This window comes from Lutjanus erythropterus, chromosome 22 (genome assembly GCF_056507025.1).
Source record: "Lutjanus erythropterus isolate fLutEry1 chromosome 22, fLutEry1.hap2, whole genome shotgun sequence".
Taxonomy (NCBI): domain Eukaryota; kingdom Metazoa; phylum Chordata; class Actinopteri; order Lutjaniformes; family Lutjanidae; genus Lutjanus; species Lutjanus erythropterus.
This window is the reverse complement of record NC_139338.1, coordinates 10537250-10551970: the sequence shown is the minus strand read 5'-3', so window position 1 is coordinate 10551970 and position 14721 is coordinate 10537250. Positions and strand designations below refer to the sequence as shown.

The following is a 14721-nucleotide window of genomic DNA, read 5'->3' as shown; positions in this document are numbered from 1 at the left end:
TTTGCTGTATGTTTTCATCTAGATTTGAGAAGCTTGCATTTGTTCATTCTATATCAGGTATTTCTGAATTAAAATAAAGGTTGAATGATTATTTTTGCTGATATCTGATATGTTGATCGTTTCAGTTCATTTTGGCTGATTGCAGATACCGATATATGCACGTAATTTTTTTCCACCTAATTGCAGACAACATCAAGTCTCTCCTGTAATGTATTGGACTGGTTGCACAGCAGACATTTTGACATGTCACAGTGTATTAATGACTGCTGCATTCCACTAAGGGAGGCTTATTAAACAACAAAGTTTGTTGTATTCTTTCAGTGCAGTATGACACCCAATTTAAATCTCTTCTATTCACAGTTTTTCCCCTTAGTACACATTTGCAGCCACATTGCTCTGGCTTTGATCACTGCACTGCCATTTCCATACCAATAGGAAGTCATCTAGAAGCTGAAGGTCCATTTCATGCTAATTATTAAAAACATAGCTTCTCTATAGTGGTATCTATCCATGCATGTAGTTTTTATTTGCACAGGGTTTGAGACACTATATAGATTTATACTGTAAATGTTTTTTTTCTCTGAAACTACTTTCTACAGAGAAAAACATCCCTCTGAAAACTATGCTTGATCGATTATCTATAGTAACAGGGATAATGTTCATTTGCTGTTGATAATTCCAAAAAATGTTAAAAAAAAAAACAAAAAAAAACAAAAATTTTGTTTTTTGTAGTTTGGGTGAACTGGCCTTTAAGATATTAAAGGACCAGTGGGTAAGATTTACAGGGAATTATTGGAGTATATGGCAGAAAAAAAACAGGGGCTCATTAGTGTATAATCACCTGAAAACATGATTTGTTGTGTTTTCATCATCTTAGAATCAGCTGTTTATGTTTACAGAGGTCACAGGCCACCCTGTTGCACTGTCACATTTCTACAGTATCCCAGGGCAGACAAACCAAACACTGGCTCTGGGTACGGAATTTTGTGTTTTGCGCAGTTTTCACGGATGAGGTGTTTGCAAACAGCAAGGTCACGGCTCGATGCCAATAAATCCTACACACTGTTTTTTTAAGATTTAACTGCACACAAATATGAAACACAGCTGAGAAAGAATCCTATGTTTTCAGGAACAACATGGAGCAATTTTGCTGCAAATCCAATGTCAAAATCCTTGGTGCACAGAATTTAATGTTGGCAAGAATCAGCAGGATTTGTTTGCACCAGAAAGATGCCAGGACATCACATATTCTCGTTTTGGAGTTAGTCTGAGTGTCCCAAGCATAGCAAAATAATGAAAAAATAAGAAAGTACAGGCAGTGGACAGGGTCTCTGCGGACCACCACACACTTTTTCTTAAATGTTGCACATTATGCCTTTAAAATATGTTGGAAGTATTTTTATTGAATATCTTATACTCTTGTTATAGTCTAACAAGTCTTCTCAGGCGTTGTGATGTGTGATACTCAACCATTAGGACACAGAGTGAAGCCATTGTTAAGTTCGATCAATAGGACAGGAAGACTTTGATCAGGTCTGGGAAACACCCAGCCTTAGACAAGCTGAATTTCTGCAGGAGAGAAAAGCATTTCATTCTTTGAAAACAGCAAACTAACAGAAACAGCAGGCACGTAAAATAAGCTTTGGCCTGTTTCACGCTGTCGCTGTTTGTTGTGCGTTCAAAAGGATGGATACTCGGGAGGCTTGTGATGTTCACAGAGGAGGATGTGCGAGTGTGCGCAGACTGTGAATGTCTGTGTGTGTTTGTGTTCAGTGAACCTCTGAACCTCCCGGTGGTGCTCGGACTTGCATCCTACTGGACCTTACCCAACCACAGAGGTCACGTTTGGGTTTGTGTGTATGCACATGCCTGAGTGGTTGGAGGAGTTGGAGGGCTTTTTATTGACATGATCAACAAGTGAATATGAGTGGCTGCCTGGGTTACTGATTACAGGTGATGTTATAGTTTGTTTGTGATAAGACTCGCGCTTTCAGCACAAAGTCCTGCAAGGTACTGCAAGCCTGCAGCACATCCTTCCCATCCCTCACAGGACCACTGCTGCCCCTCAGGTAAGAATTTTTCTGTTTGCAACTTCTAAAGTTCTTCTCTAAGATACACTGATGAAAAAATTTACTATTTACTGGTGTATTGTTTTTATTATGATCAGAAAACTAACAGCGAACGTATGACAAAAAAAGTTTCTTTTACTGTAAAAAATCATACAGAAAATTAGTGGAATTAACTTATCTTTTCTCATTTACTAATGTAAATATGATTTTTATTTGTTCAGGTTACTTCAACTTAAAATTTCTAGAACTCACTGCAGAACTGTTAAACAAGAGTTCTTCTAACTTAAGGTCTTCTGACTTGAAATGATGAGTTGATTGAATGTGCAGAGTTCAATCAACTCATTTAATTAAGTTTTTAAGTAAGAATCATGGCCAACATGTTAGCAGACTTCCCAGCATGCATTGTTAAAACTCTCCCGAGACTCTTCTTTTTTTTTTTTTTTTTATAGTTTGAAGAAAACCTCAAAACTTGGTGCATGTCTCTAATATACTTTAAGACAAGCCATAGTCATTTTTTCCGAGTTGTTGGTTCAACTTAATATCTCAAGTTTATGGATCATATTTTCTCAAGCACAACTTAATTATTAGTTTATTTGACTAGAAAAGTTAATTTTTTTAATCATTATGAAAGCAGTCAATTTAATTTTGCATTTATTGGTTGTTGTTTGTTTGTTTGTTCAGTCACTTTAACAAAATAAAAAAATAGTAGTTCATCTTGAAACTGTGGATAATTTTAAGAAAAACAATTTGATAAATCAAATGAAATCAACATAATTTGCCCCAGTCTCTGTTGTGCTCATAATTTTGTATTTTGTGTTTTCAGTTATATTTCTGCAGGTCCTTTGGTGGTGTGTTTTCTGCTTTCTTGCATCTGTTGAACACAAAGCAGAATCATGAGTGTAGAGTCCAAAAAACCACGTGAGGCTTGCTGCTCCAAGCTCAAGGTCGGTCAAATGTTACCTTTTCCCTGTATCGCATGTTCGTATGATCTTAAAGGCATAAAGGATTTCCCCCCAAAGAAACCCAGTAGATTCATATATAAATAAAAATATAACTCTCATTCATCACTTATGATCCAGCCTCTGGCAGTATTTTCTTAATTTCTCATTATTTTTTTGTATTCGGGACACTTTACAAGCCTTTAATGTCTGTGTTTGACATCTTGAGAATGGAGCTCAACATTAAACTTTCTTCTTGATGCGCTGACAAACAGCAGTTGACATATCCTGCATATTCTAACTTTAATCCTTCAAATCCAGAGTTGTGAACACAAATGAGGACACAGTTGTTTCAAGTTGCAAAACCACATCATAAAACACTTTTTCTTTAACCTTATCTCTGTGTCTTTTCCTGGTTTGGCATTTCTATGTCAGTATTATCTGTGTCAGACAAATTCTACACCTGATGAGGCAGTAAAAGGCAAAGCATTAACAAAATAAAAGCCCCATTTTTCTCTTGGCCAGATAAACTTGTAGACTTTGACACCAAACCATGAGAAGTGTCTTTTCTTGCTCGTGGAATGGGAGCAGAACTATTTATGAGTGTAAAGGTGCGTTAAAATGCATGTTAATCACAGACCAGTGCATTAAGATAAGGCTGATATTCAGTTAAGTGGCCCTCGAAGTGCTTTTAAGGAAGAAAAACTGTGGTATTTTTGCAGTGATCTGCACTGATTTTTTAGTTCACTTTGTAAATATGTGACTACATGCTTTCTGATGCAGCAACAGACCAATCATATAACAAAAATGAACATTATCAGCTTTGAGTAGCAGTTAATATTAGCTGATAATATTGATTTCTTGCAAAACGTCAACAATCCAGTAAAACTCAGAAAACCTCTGTTTTTTAAAGAAAGTAAAAATGTGTTGAACTCTGGAGGAACATTGTGTTTACCTGTGGAGCTTTAACTCTTGTCTGAACATATTCACAGAATAGTCTATGACCTACAGCCCACTGTGATTCCCTTTTAATCTTTAACTATCTCTGTGCCAAGGATTTGGTTGCACACAAATGGGATTAAGCAAATAAACTTCAAAAAGGACTTTAAGTACAGTTTCAAATCGAAGGTTTCACTTAAAATGGCTTTAATTTAATTTCTAAAACCAAAACATTACAATGATTTTTGTCTTTTTTCCCTTTGTAATGTTCTTTTTAATTACATGCCTGAGACATTAGATTAGAGTAGATGCTTTTATTGTCATTCCATGTTGAACACAACAAAAATGACAAAATGTGGTGATTCCAGTTTCATCCATCAGAAATGGAAAGAAATGAAGATACAATTTAAACAGCTTCACATTAGATTAGACTTGAATTCATTTAATGTAAATGAATCTAAATCTAATCAGTCTTGAAAGCAGGTGTGAAGTACCGTGTGTCTTTAAATGTGTGTGTGAGAGAATGTGATAATAATAGTCAGTTTCCCATAATGTCTGAGTAAGGTGCAATTACATCCCTCTACCCTTTGTATGGGAATAGGCCTCATTCAAAGACCTTTTATTACATTACTGGAACTGCAAAGAAACAGATTAATCCTCTCACTCACAAGTCTTTAAGAAGAGATTATTACCTGGGTAAAATAATCATTTTACAACAGGCTCGTTAAAGATACTCTGAGAATCAGTCTGACTGGAAACCCTTTTCACGCAATCTAACAAAATCAAACGCCCACTTACTGCTTTTGTTTTACAGAAATAACAGTTCAACTAACAGCTTGTTGTGTGTGCTTGCAGCTCTTCCTGGCCTCTATGGCATTTGTATTCTTTGCCAAAGCCTTTGGTGGAGCCTACATGAAGAGCTCCATCACCCAGATTGAGAGACGCTTCGACATCCCCAGCTCCCTCATTGGGGTTATTGATGGAAGCTTTGAAATGGGTATGTGCAGTTTTTTCAAAGATTGTGGATAGTAAAGATCCACTTTCATCAGCGACATAATGCCATTTTAAATAATGAAAATATTTAAATGTTGAGAAATAATGAGGTATAATGAGAATATCACTCACTCTTAAAGCTATAAGTAACATTTCCTCATAAAAATTAAAAAAAAAAATCCTAGACTGACAGACTAGATTGTCTCCAACAATGTTCAAACACAGAAAAATCCATAAGTTATTCAAGATAACAGTGAGTTTCCTCCTAGCGGTTGCTAGCTAGTTGTTATAAGTTAAATTCACAGAAAAACTGGAAACAAGCAGAGACAGCTAACCTGGGTCGCTGACAACAAAATCTGCCAAAAACTGACAAATTAAAAACCAAAATGAAACATATCATTGTGATTTTACAGTTCACTGGTGCACTTCAAGGTTGACAGAAAGTTTTTACACTTCAGTTTTTGCACAAATTAAACAAAGGCAGATGCTAGTTGCACCCAGGTATTAATAGCCAACAATGGTTTCATGGTTTCCGTAGCCAGCAATGCCATTTGCAAGTGGGGTGTAAATAGCCCATGCAGCTATTTGCCAATCATCCACCACAATCTCCTCTTCATAGACACATTGTCTCTAGACTAGGTGTGAATAGCTGTATTGCTGCTGCATGACTGTTCTTTCCCAGGTGCAAATAGACACTCTGTAAAACATATGAGATGTTTAATGTTAATCACAGAGCTTTAGAAGTGCTGGTTACTGCCACAGCTAGCCAGGCCAGCTTCAGGAAGTCACTGCTTGTGGCATATGTGGGGTATATGTGTATTATCCAAAATGTTAAACTATTCCTTTGAGCAAATCAACAATAATTAAGTTACTTTTTAAATTCTTCTTCTTCTCAGGCAACCTGTTGGTGATCGCCTTTGTGAGCTACTTTGGTGCAAAGCTCCATCGTCCCAGGCTGATCGGTATTGGCTGTGTGGTTATGGCTGCTGGAGCTTTCCTCATAGCCATGCCTCACTTCTTCCAGGGACCGTTAGTAAAGTTTCATTTATCTTCTTAATATTCTCAATTTGTACATGCAATATCAATGTATCCTGCAGTAATGATACACATCATCAATTAGAATCAGGTTATATGTTTTTTGGAGGCAGAGAAACTGTTAGTATTTAATTGAACCACATTTAGAAGAGTCAAAGAACTGCTGTTATTATCCATGTAGTGTCTTGCCTTAAACCAAATTTTATTCAGGAATAAATGCCATGTGAGTACAAGACAGGGTCAGAGGATTAAGAAACTATGCATGACCTGCCTTACTTGATCTTGTGCTTTAGTGGGGCAAATTCCTAAGTAAACTTACAGTTAATTAAATTCCAAAAAATCAAGTGACACATAATAACACTGTGTCTTTTGTGGCCCCCAGTAGTGTGGGGCCCCTGAGGCACTTTACCAGTTTAGCCCGTTTGGTATTCCAGACTTAAATGTTCATCTTACTGGCAATTTGTATGCCATGCAACATTTGCCTCAAGTGACATCAGTCTTGGTGCTTGCCCCAACTAAGCCTCATTAAACACTAAAGAAGTCACATGTATGGTCTTTAAAAATCTGCAATCCAGAACTGCCTCCAAGAAAAGTTAAAATCTGTAGTCTATATGTAACATATGTGATTAAATAGCATATGCACCCCATATGTTACAGATAAACACTATTGCTTTAATTTAAATTGATTATTTTAGTAATCTATTTATATGCTCTGTAATTTTCAGAAAAATATTCTAGCCATAGATGTGTCATTCTGAAAAAGACTAAATATTTTGCAGGTATAAATATGAGACCACAGTGTTTCACAGTACAGCTGTCAACAACACCGAGGGCACTGCCCTGCCCTGTCACTCCAACCACAGCCTGACGGATACAGATGAGACATCCGATTTAGAGGCCAAAACAGGTACGACAAGGCAAACACATGGAATATCTGTCAGGGTTGACGTTTCAGTCATTGTCCATTTGGGTTATGATACCAAATCTAAGTTATTAAGTAAGTTATTATGTTCAGTTTCAATCCACGTTCCCTTCCCTCAGCTTGTGAAAAGGCTGCCGGCTCATCTATGTGGATCTATGTATTCTTGGGAAACATGCTGCGTGGAATCGGAGAGACTCCCATCATGCCTCTGGGTGTGTCCTACCTGGATGACTTCTCCAGAGAAGAGAACACACCATTCTATTTGGGTTAGTTACTGTATACTTCCCACCGTCTGAGCTAGTTTTACATACTTTACATCCTAGTTTATACTCTTGCTTGTTTGGATTAGTTCATTTTTATGCCTCCTCAGAGGAAAGGAAAAGTTCAAAGTACAATATTGTCTTTGTCTAGCCTGTGTCTCTTAGACATAAATAAGCTCAATTTAAGACCACTATAAGACTTTGACCATTTTCTCATACTGAAATTTGGCTCCTGAGAAAAAGCCTTCATCTCAGACTAATTTCAGCCCAACTGAAGACCTGTCTCACTGCACCAATCTTAAATTTGTCCTAAATAATAGAAAAAAACCCCCCAGTGAGATCTAAAAGAAAACTTGGTTGTCTTAAAAGAGAGAAAATTTGTCTCAGTGTTAAAATTTGAGTCCTGTTGCTCCACACAGTCATGAAGGAGAAACCTCTGAGACACCTTCGAGCACAGTGAAAGACCTTTTTTTCTCCTAAGGTGGGGTTTAGGAGAAACAGCAACAGTCTTCAATAAAAAGAATCTCATTTATTTCTTATAAGACAAAGAATAGGCGATTTTCCTCTGGGATTTAGCATCGATGTAGTGATAGCGTCCATTTTGCCAAAGAATATATATTTTTCTCAATTACTTCTACACAACAAATATGAGTTTGGCCACAGACATGGATATAAATTGCAACTTGACCTGTTCTTTGTCTGTTTCTCCATTCGACAGCCTGCATCCATACAGTGGGAATCTTAGGGCCTATGTTTGGGTTCATGCTTGGCTCCTACCTTGCCAAGATCTACGTGGACGTTGGATCTGTGGATTTAGGTATGGGACTTTTTGGGTAATTTTCTAGAATATTTCTCATCTTGCATCATTTGTGCTTACCCATTAAATATGCATTAAGCAATTCTGGATAAAGATGGTTAATTATTAAGTCTTAGTCCCAGGTCAGAAAATATAGATGCTTTGGGTTGGGAGCCACCAATCCTGTGACTCAACAATCAACTATTTTACCAATCTGTGACTGGCAAAAGTCTCCTATCATAGACTACATTTTCTAAAGCCTAAAATCAGGGCAGGTTAATATGATTTTTTTGAATGCTCCCATCCTCCTTCTGATGTCTCCACTGCTAAGACAAAAAAGGGTTCAGATTTACCTATGGAAGTCCTGTAAACACAATCCCCTTTATAATCTCCTGTCTTTGTTCGTCTTCCTCTCCCAGACACCATCACCATCAACCATAAGGACTCCCGCTGGGTGGGGGCCTGGTGGCTGGGCTTCATAGTGACTGGCACCGTGATTCTGCTGTCCAGTATCCCGTTCTGGTTCCTGCCCAAGTCTTTGCCCAAGCAGGGGCAAGAGGAGAGCCAGAGTAAAAGCACAGAGCTCGCCACGGTGGCAGAGCAGGAGAATTTCTTGCCAGAGGAAAACCAGGATCCTGGGGAGAAGGAGAAGCCAGTTACATTTCAAGAGCTTGCTAAAGGTACCACCCAAATATAAAACACTATAAAGCACTGTGTTTTGTTTGTTTTTTCAGGCCTAAGGTGCTGCTGACTCTGTATTTAAGGACAGTCATTACATAAGACTTAAAAAGATACTCAAGTTCCACAATTACACCCAATTTAAAACAATTAAGTATATCAGAATTTCTGGCACAATGCTAAATCCTGGCTAACTAGTTAGCTAATCCAAATCAATCATTAGCCAGCTAGTTAGCTAGCATTTTGTTACAGAGCACAAAAGTAGCTAAATAGCTAGCTAGCAATCGATGTAGATTTGGAACTAGTTAGCTAGCATTTTGCTAACATTAGCTGGCATATACAGGAAACAAGAAAGGAGAAAGTTGACCAATGTTCCAAAAGGAACATGATTTAGGAAGGTTCTGCACAGAGCATGGTGCAAACGCTAACAAAAAGTAACAATTATGTTTTGGAACATAAATCAGGAAATTTATTAGACTACTGAATTCAGGCATGCTGGGAATGTGGGCTGCCACTATGATGATGTAGTATGATCCAGTCCCATTTGCCCTTGAATTTGATTATTGCTGTCATGTATTTTAATAATGAAATAAACACAACTGTAGCTGTGTTCTTTATCAGTTTATAAATGTAGATATTGTGGCAATTTTTGTTTGGGTCACAGGGAGATACCAAATTTCTCTTTTGTGTCTCGAACGGAAAAAGTCTAGGAATCCTCAACAACGAAAAAGCTCCAAGAACATCTCTTCAAGAGAACTCTGTCTATGAGCAGCAGAACTCTAAATGTTGTAAACATTTAACAAGAAGATGATAAAAGATTTTAACATTAAGAAATATGTCACAGTGCAAAGGTTTTTAGGGTTAATGTGTTTAACCATTAACCAGGTATAGCCCAGACAAACCAGAGCAGATTCCTGGACCAATAATAACTACCTACCATGCAATGTGGGCAAGAGTTGAATGACACATCACAACAGAGAAACACATGGAAACAGTTACTTGAACTAAGCCCCAGTCATACTATAATATTACATAACATTACAAACATAACAGCATCTCCAACATGTTTACGCTTGTATTACTGTTCAAAAGTTGTATTATTTCCTCAAAATTAACACATATAAACACAAGACTCCAGAACTAAAGACAACAAGAAACAACATACAAAAGAATATAAGCAAAATAAAATTCTATAATAATGTTGTTTCATGTATGTGAAATGAACCAGCGTACCAACAAAAGGTTGATAATATGCATATTATCAAGGGAAAATCAGAAGACTTGAGGATACTAAATTAGATTGACACTTTCACATCCACTCCTGCAAAAATAAGGAAGCCAATAGCCAGAATATACCGCCTTTGCTGATTTAAATTGACAGAAAGTTGACTGTAGTTTGGTTAGACTAGAGCTGGAGTATAGAGGACACATTGATTCAAACTGACAGAAAGTTGACTGTAGTTTGGAGTGACCATTGTCCATCTCAGTAAATCTGTTTTGCTATGATCTCTCTTCATGCTGTGTTCTTCACCAGATTTCATTCCGTCACTGAAGAGACTCTTCAGAAACAGCATCTTCTCAATGATGATCCTCACGTACCTGGTGGCCGTCAACGGCTTCATCGGCATGATCACCTTCAAGCCAAAGTACCTGGAGCAGGTCTATGGCCAGTCAGCCTCCAAGGCCATTTTCCTCATAGGTACAGAGTAATAACTGACCCCGACTCACTCTGCACTGACTGCACTTTTGTAGCCCAAGGCAACTGAAACAATGATGTTATTGAAGGGAAGCGTGATTGCGAGAGATAAAGCTGACTTGTAAGCACCAAGTAGCCCACTGTGGGCTCTCCTTTTGTCTATGCCTGTAAAGTAGCACCCTGCGCTATGATTAGCTTTTTATGACTGTTTACCAGCACAGTTAGCTGTGTTATTGTTGGAATATAGATGTTTAAAAATTCATTGTTCTAAAATCACCAACGCTTATGATTATGAAACGTAAGATTAGAACAACAACAATTGGCTGCCGAATAGAACCATTTTTATTGCAAAAAGCTTATTATGGATTTGACTTTCTCAAAATAGCGGTCAAATACAAACTAACTGGTTGGATATCTCAGACAGAGTCGACTGACACATAAATGCACCATCGCAAATGAGCCTGCAAACAATAATTTACCTAAGTCAAGTCCTTGCCGACCAGAGATATTTGTATCCCAAGGGGTACATGGAAAGAAAGACTGTGGAGTAATTAATTATTAAATATTTATCCAGTATTAGATGAATAAATAAAATAGTTAAAAGCGTTGAATGAATTGTTCAAACTAGTTAGAGAGTCATATGTAAATACTTAAGTAACTCCTTACCTAAAAGTAATGAATACATGTTTAAAATAAAATAAATTTAAATAGTTAGCTAAAGGCAGTGGGAAAATGTTTAAAAAAAAAAATAGCTAAAAGTAGCAACTATTTGGTTATAAATAAATGGTTGACATTGTCAGGTAAATGTGAGAAACAGTTGAAAATGTTAGCTAAGAGTGATGGATAAATGGCATCTGCCACTCTAAGAAGTATTAATGGAAACTTGAACAAACCGAATTTGACACTGACAATTCAATTGTATGAAAAAACAACAACCATTCTATATAATCAATAGTGTTAAATTGCATATAATTAAAATTATCTCAAATGAACACATCTGGAACATGACAGGTGGTATTAATGAGTTCATCTGACAGGGCTGTGGGCGAACATCAGACGAACATGATACCATCAACATATATTCAAATGCATCCATGACATTGTCTCACAGTCCTTTTCATCCATCCATTCATCCATCCAGGTATACTGAACCTGCCAGCAGTGGCTTTGGGCATCATCACTGGAGGTTTCATACTGAAGCGCTTTAAGCTGGGCGTCATCGGAGCAGCCAGGGTGTCGATCACCGCCTCTCTTGGGTCTTTTTGTCTGCTTTCCATCCAGGCCTTCATCAACTGTGGCAATGCAGAGGTGGGAGGTCTCACCATCTCATATCAGGGGTGAGTAGCATGCACGCCATCCCTTCACATGAAAATTTACATTGGTGAAGGAGTGCTTGCATTGTAAAGTTTCCTATCACTTATTGTTTTAATAATGTATTTCTGCATTCTAATGCTTAGTGTGTCTGTTCATGTCCATGTGCACCAGGGCTCCTCAAGTGTCCTACAACCCACAGACTTTGCTGTCACAGTGCAACATGGGCTGCTCCTGCTCACTGAAGCATTGGGATCCAGTGTGTTCCTACAATGGAATGACATATGCCTCACCCTGCCTCGCCGGCTGCCAGACCTCCACTGGAACTGGCAGGGAAATGGTAAAACAGTAACTTAAGTTTCTTCATAGTAACAGATAAGACATGCAGCAAAACAAGGCGAACAAAAGTTCTTGCATATAACAGCAAAAGACCAGAATGTGATGTAACAAACATGTTCAGACTTGATATTTATGTCTATATCTTTAAAGTAGATGCTCATAAGCCAAGAGTGCACAGAGTAGAGCAGATCTCCGCCAGTCAAAGATGATGATGCACAACTCTGTCTTCTGGTTCTTCAGGTGTTTCATAACTGCACCTGCATTGGCGAGATGATGTCTCCAGGCATGAACATGTCCGCAGTGCTGGGCCAGTGCCCCAGGAAGAGCGACTGTGATCGCATATTCAAAATCTACATGGCTTTGTCCGTACTGGGGTCCTTCATTTCAGCCTGCGGGGGCACGCCAGGATACATCGTTTTGCTCAGGTCAGAGACACTAAAACTTTTACGACTGGGATAATGACGCTTTGCGGTATCTTATTGATTTTTGGTATATGAGGTGATTTTATGGCATTACATGAAAGCATTAACACATTTTTGTGTGTAGTGCTTCTGTAACACTGTTGAGGACCATGCTGCATCTTGTGTATTCTTAAAGCTAAAATGCTGATGTGACAGTTTGGTAATATATGGGCTGATCTTCCAGGTCCATACAGCAAGACCTAAAGGCCCTGGCTTTGGGGATGCAAACGCTGATAGTAAGAACTCTGGGTGAGTACTGAAAATATGTAGGTTTTGTCAATTAATCATGTTGTAAAATAGATTAAATAATGGTATTATTTAGCTCACAGGACCATACTTGTATTGAGCTGTTATTGGACCTACATTTTGGCTCTTTTTAAGAGTTAACACATGTGACCTTATACGTTTTCAGGTGGGATACCTCCTCCAATATATTTCGGAGCACTGATTGACCGAACCTGTTTGAAGTGGGGCACCAAGCAGTGTGGAGGCCGTGGAGCATGTAGACTCTATGACGCTAATGCATTTAGGTACAGCGAAATCAGACCATTTATTTCTTGCTGTAACATTAATTGTTTAGTTTAAGTTTAAATTACATCCAATATTGTATATATTTCATGGCTGTTTAAGATAATATTTAGATATTTTGAGATATATGCTTACTTTCACATTTCACTAGTTAAATCAAGGTAAGGTATACAATACTAAAAATATTAGCTAAAAGTAATAGATAAACAGTTGAAAAGTTATTGGCTAAAAAAAAAAAAGCTAGCCTGGCTTTGTCTCATGAATCAACACCTTATATACTGTTTGTTTGATCCTTACAAAATCCAAGTGTAAAACTACAAGTTGTGGTTTTGACTGAAAGTTATGTGAGAATTATCTTTTGCTCAGAGCTCAGACTAAAAATTCCAAATGAAAGCATTTTAATGGGACAACAGTGAACCTAAACTTAACCTGTTTCAATGTATTTTACTTCCAGAATAACATTCATGGGGTTGATCACTGGACTCTACTTCCTATCCAACATGCTGTGGGGATTCCTTTATCTCAAACTTGTCAAAAGACAGAAGAAGTTAGCACTGAGGAATCAGGCCAAAGAAAATGGACTTGAGGGTAACGGCCAGGGCAACGGACACGCTAACATCAACATTTCCAAAAACAAAGACGACACGGACAAGGAGAGTACCATTTGAGGTGTTTGAGGAAGGCCTTGCCATTGTATGATTGCCTGTATAAATACCAGGCTGCATCCTTACTGGACCAAAAGTTGTAATGGTACAGTGTCAGCACTCATTGGTCTTTTTTTTACGCAGATGTTGTGCCAAAAACATCAACTGCTGTTTGTTCACTTCAAAGATGCTGAACAAGACTCAAATGACATTAAATGACATGAAATCCACATCTAAACAAAAACAGCAAAACACATAAACCTAGAGGTCAGATATTTTGAAGAACATTGTGTCCATCATTTATACTTGAATAGCATTAGGTCTGGTAATGATATTAATAGCTCATCCTACAGCTTTACATTCAAACTGATTTATGTGTTTTGGCAAACATGTATACAGTATATGTACAGTGTATAGTTTTAAGTTTGTGGCCTAAGATGTGGAAGCATCATGTAGTAACATTAAGTATTATCAATGTTTTTTTTTTTCTGTTATTGATTATTTTTTATTTCATGTTTTTCAGTGACAGTGAGAGTTAGTGAGATTATACAGCCGTACTCATTGTCTTCATTGAGCAGTGTTGGGGGCAGTTAAGGTGGAAGTTTGAGTTTAGTCAGAAACAACGTTAGTGTACATTTTAAACTCGCCCAGTAAATGAACTAAATCAGATTAGGATGCCTGAAGGGATTATTAGAAAGTAAACACTGTAGTTCTGTGTGATAATAGGTGGTATAATTAGGACTGTTGAAGATTTGACCTAAATGAGTAACTATTTTTGTTGCATTTTGTTATCAAATTATAAGACAGATGGTACCCAGTGTAAGAGTTTCACGTGTGAGGACTGACAGATTTAGTAGTGAAAGAATCTGTGATTGCTGCAGGCAGTCATTTAAAGAAGCAGACGTTTTCTGATAAAATTAGTTGGATATAACAATATACTGGCCCGAATAATAATACTTGGCACATTCATGCAAATGCCAAGCTGTTGGAGGCACGTGCCATTTTTGTCAGGTGCAAGTCACTTAGTTTGCAGCTCACCAGCAAGCTGCAGGAGAAGAGACAGGCCTTATTTCATGCAACAACAACAACAAAACCCTTTCATTTCACAGATT

The 14721-nt window shown here is 37.7% G+C and overlaps 1 protein-coding gene across 1 annotated transcript; it reads left to right on the top strand.

Annotated features, from left to right (window-relative positions):
- The first annotated feature begins 1911 nt into the window (after positions 1 to 1911).
- On the top strand, positions 1912 to 14085 carry slco1d1 (solute carrier organic anion transporter family, member 1D1). Its single transcript, XM_084711494.1, has 15 exons — positions 1912 to 2069; positions 2893 to 3013; positions 4802 to 4943; positions 5836 to 5968; positions 6754 to 6881; positions 7016 to 7162; positions 7875 to 7973; positions 8372 to 8632; positions 10165 to 10329; positions 11468 to 11663; positions 11812 to 11977; positions 12217 to 12401; positions 12622 to 12686; positions 12850 to 12967; positions 13420 to 14085. Exons 2-15 carry the CDS (start codon positions 2963 to 2965, stop codon positions 13631 to 13633), a joined length of 2070 nt encoding a protein of 689 aa, XP_084567620.1. The 5' UTR covers positions 1912 to 2069; positions 2893 to 2962; the 3' UTR covers positions 13634 to 14085.
- The last annotated feature ends 636 nt before the right edge of the window (positions 14086 to 14721 follow it).

Excerpts from the sequence above, each read along its gene's own strand:
- slco1d1 (XM_084711494.1), top strand. The coding sequence starts at position 2,963 with ATGAGTGTAGAGTCCAAAAAACCACGTGAGGCTTGCTGCTCCAAGCTC. Across the intron at positions 6,882-7,015 it reads CGATTTAGAGGCCAAAACAG|CTTGTGAAAAGGCTGCCGGC; the intron begins GTACGACAAGGC and ends CCCTTCCCTCAG. Across the intron at positions 8,633-10,164 it reads ATTTCAAGAGCTTGCTAAAG|ATTTCATTCCGTCACTGAAG; the intron begins GTACCACCCAAA and ends GTTCTTCACCAG.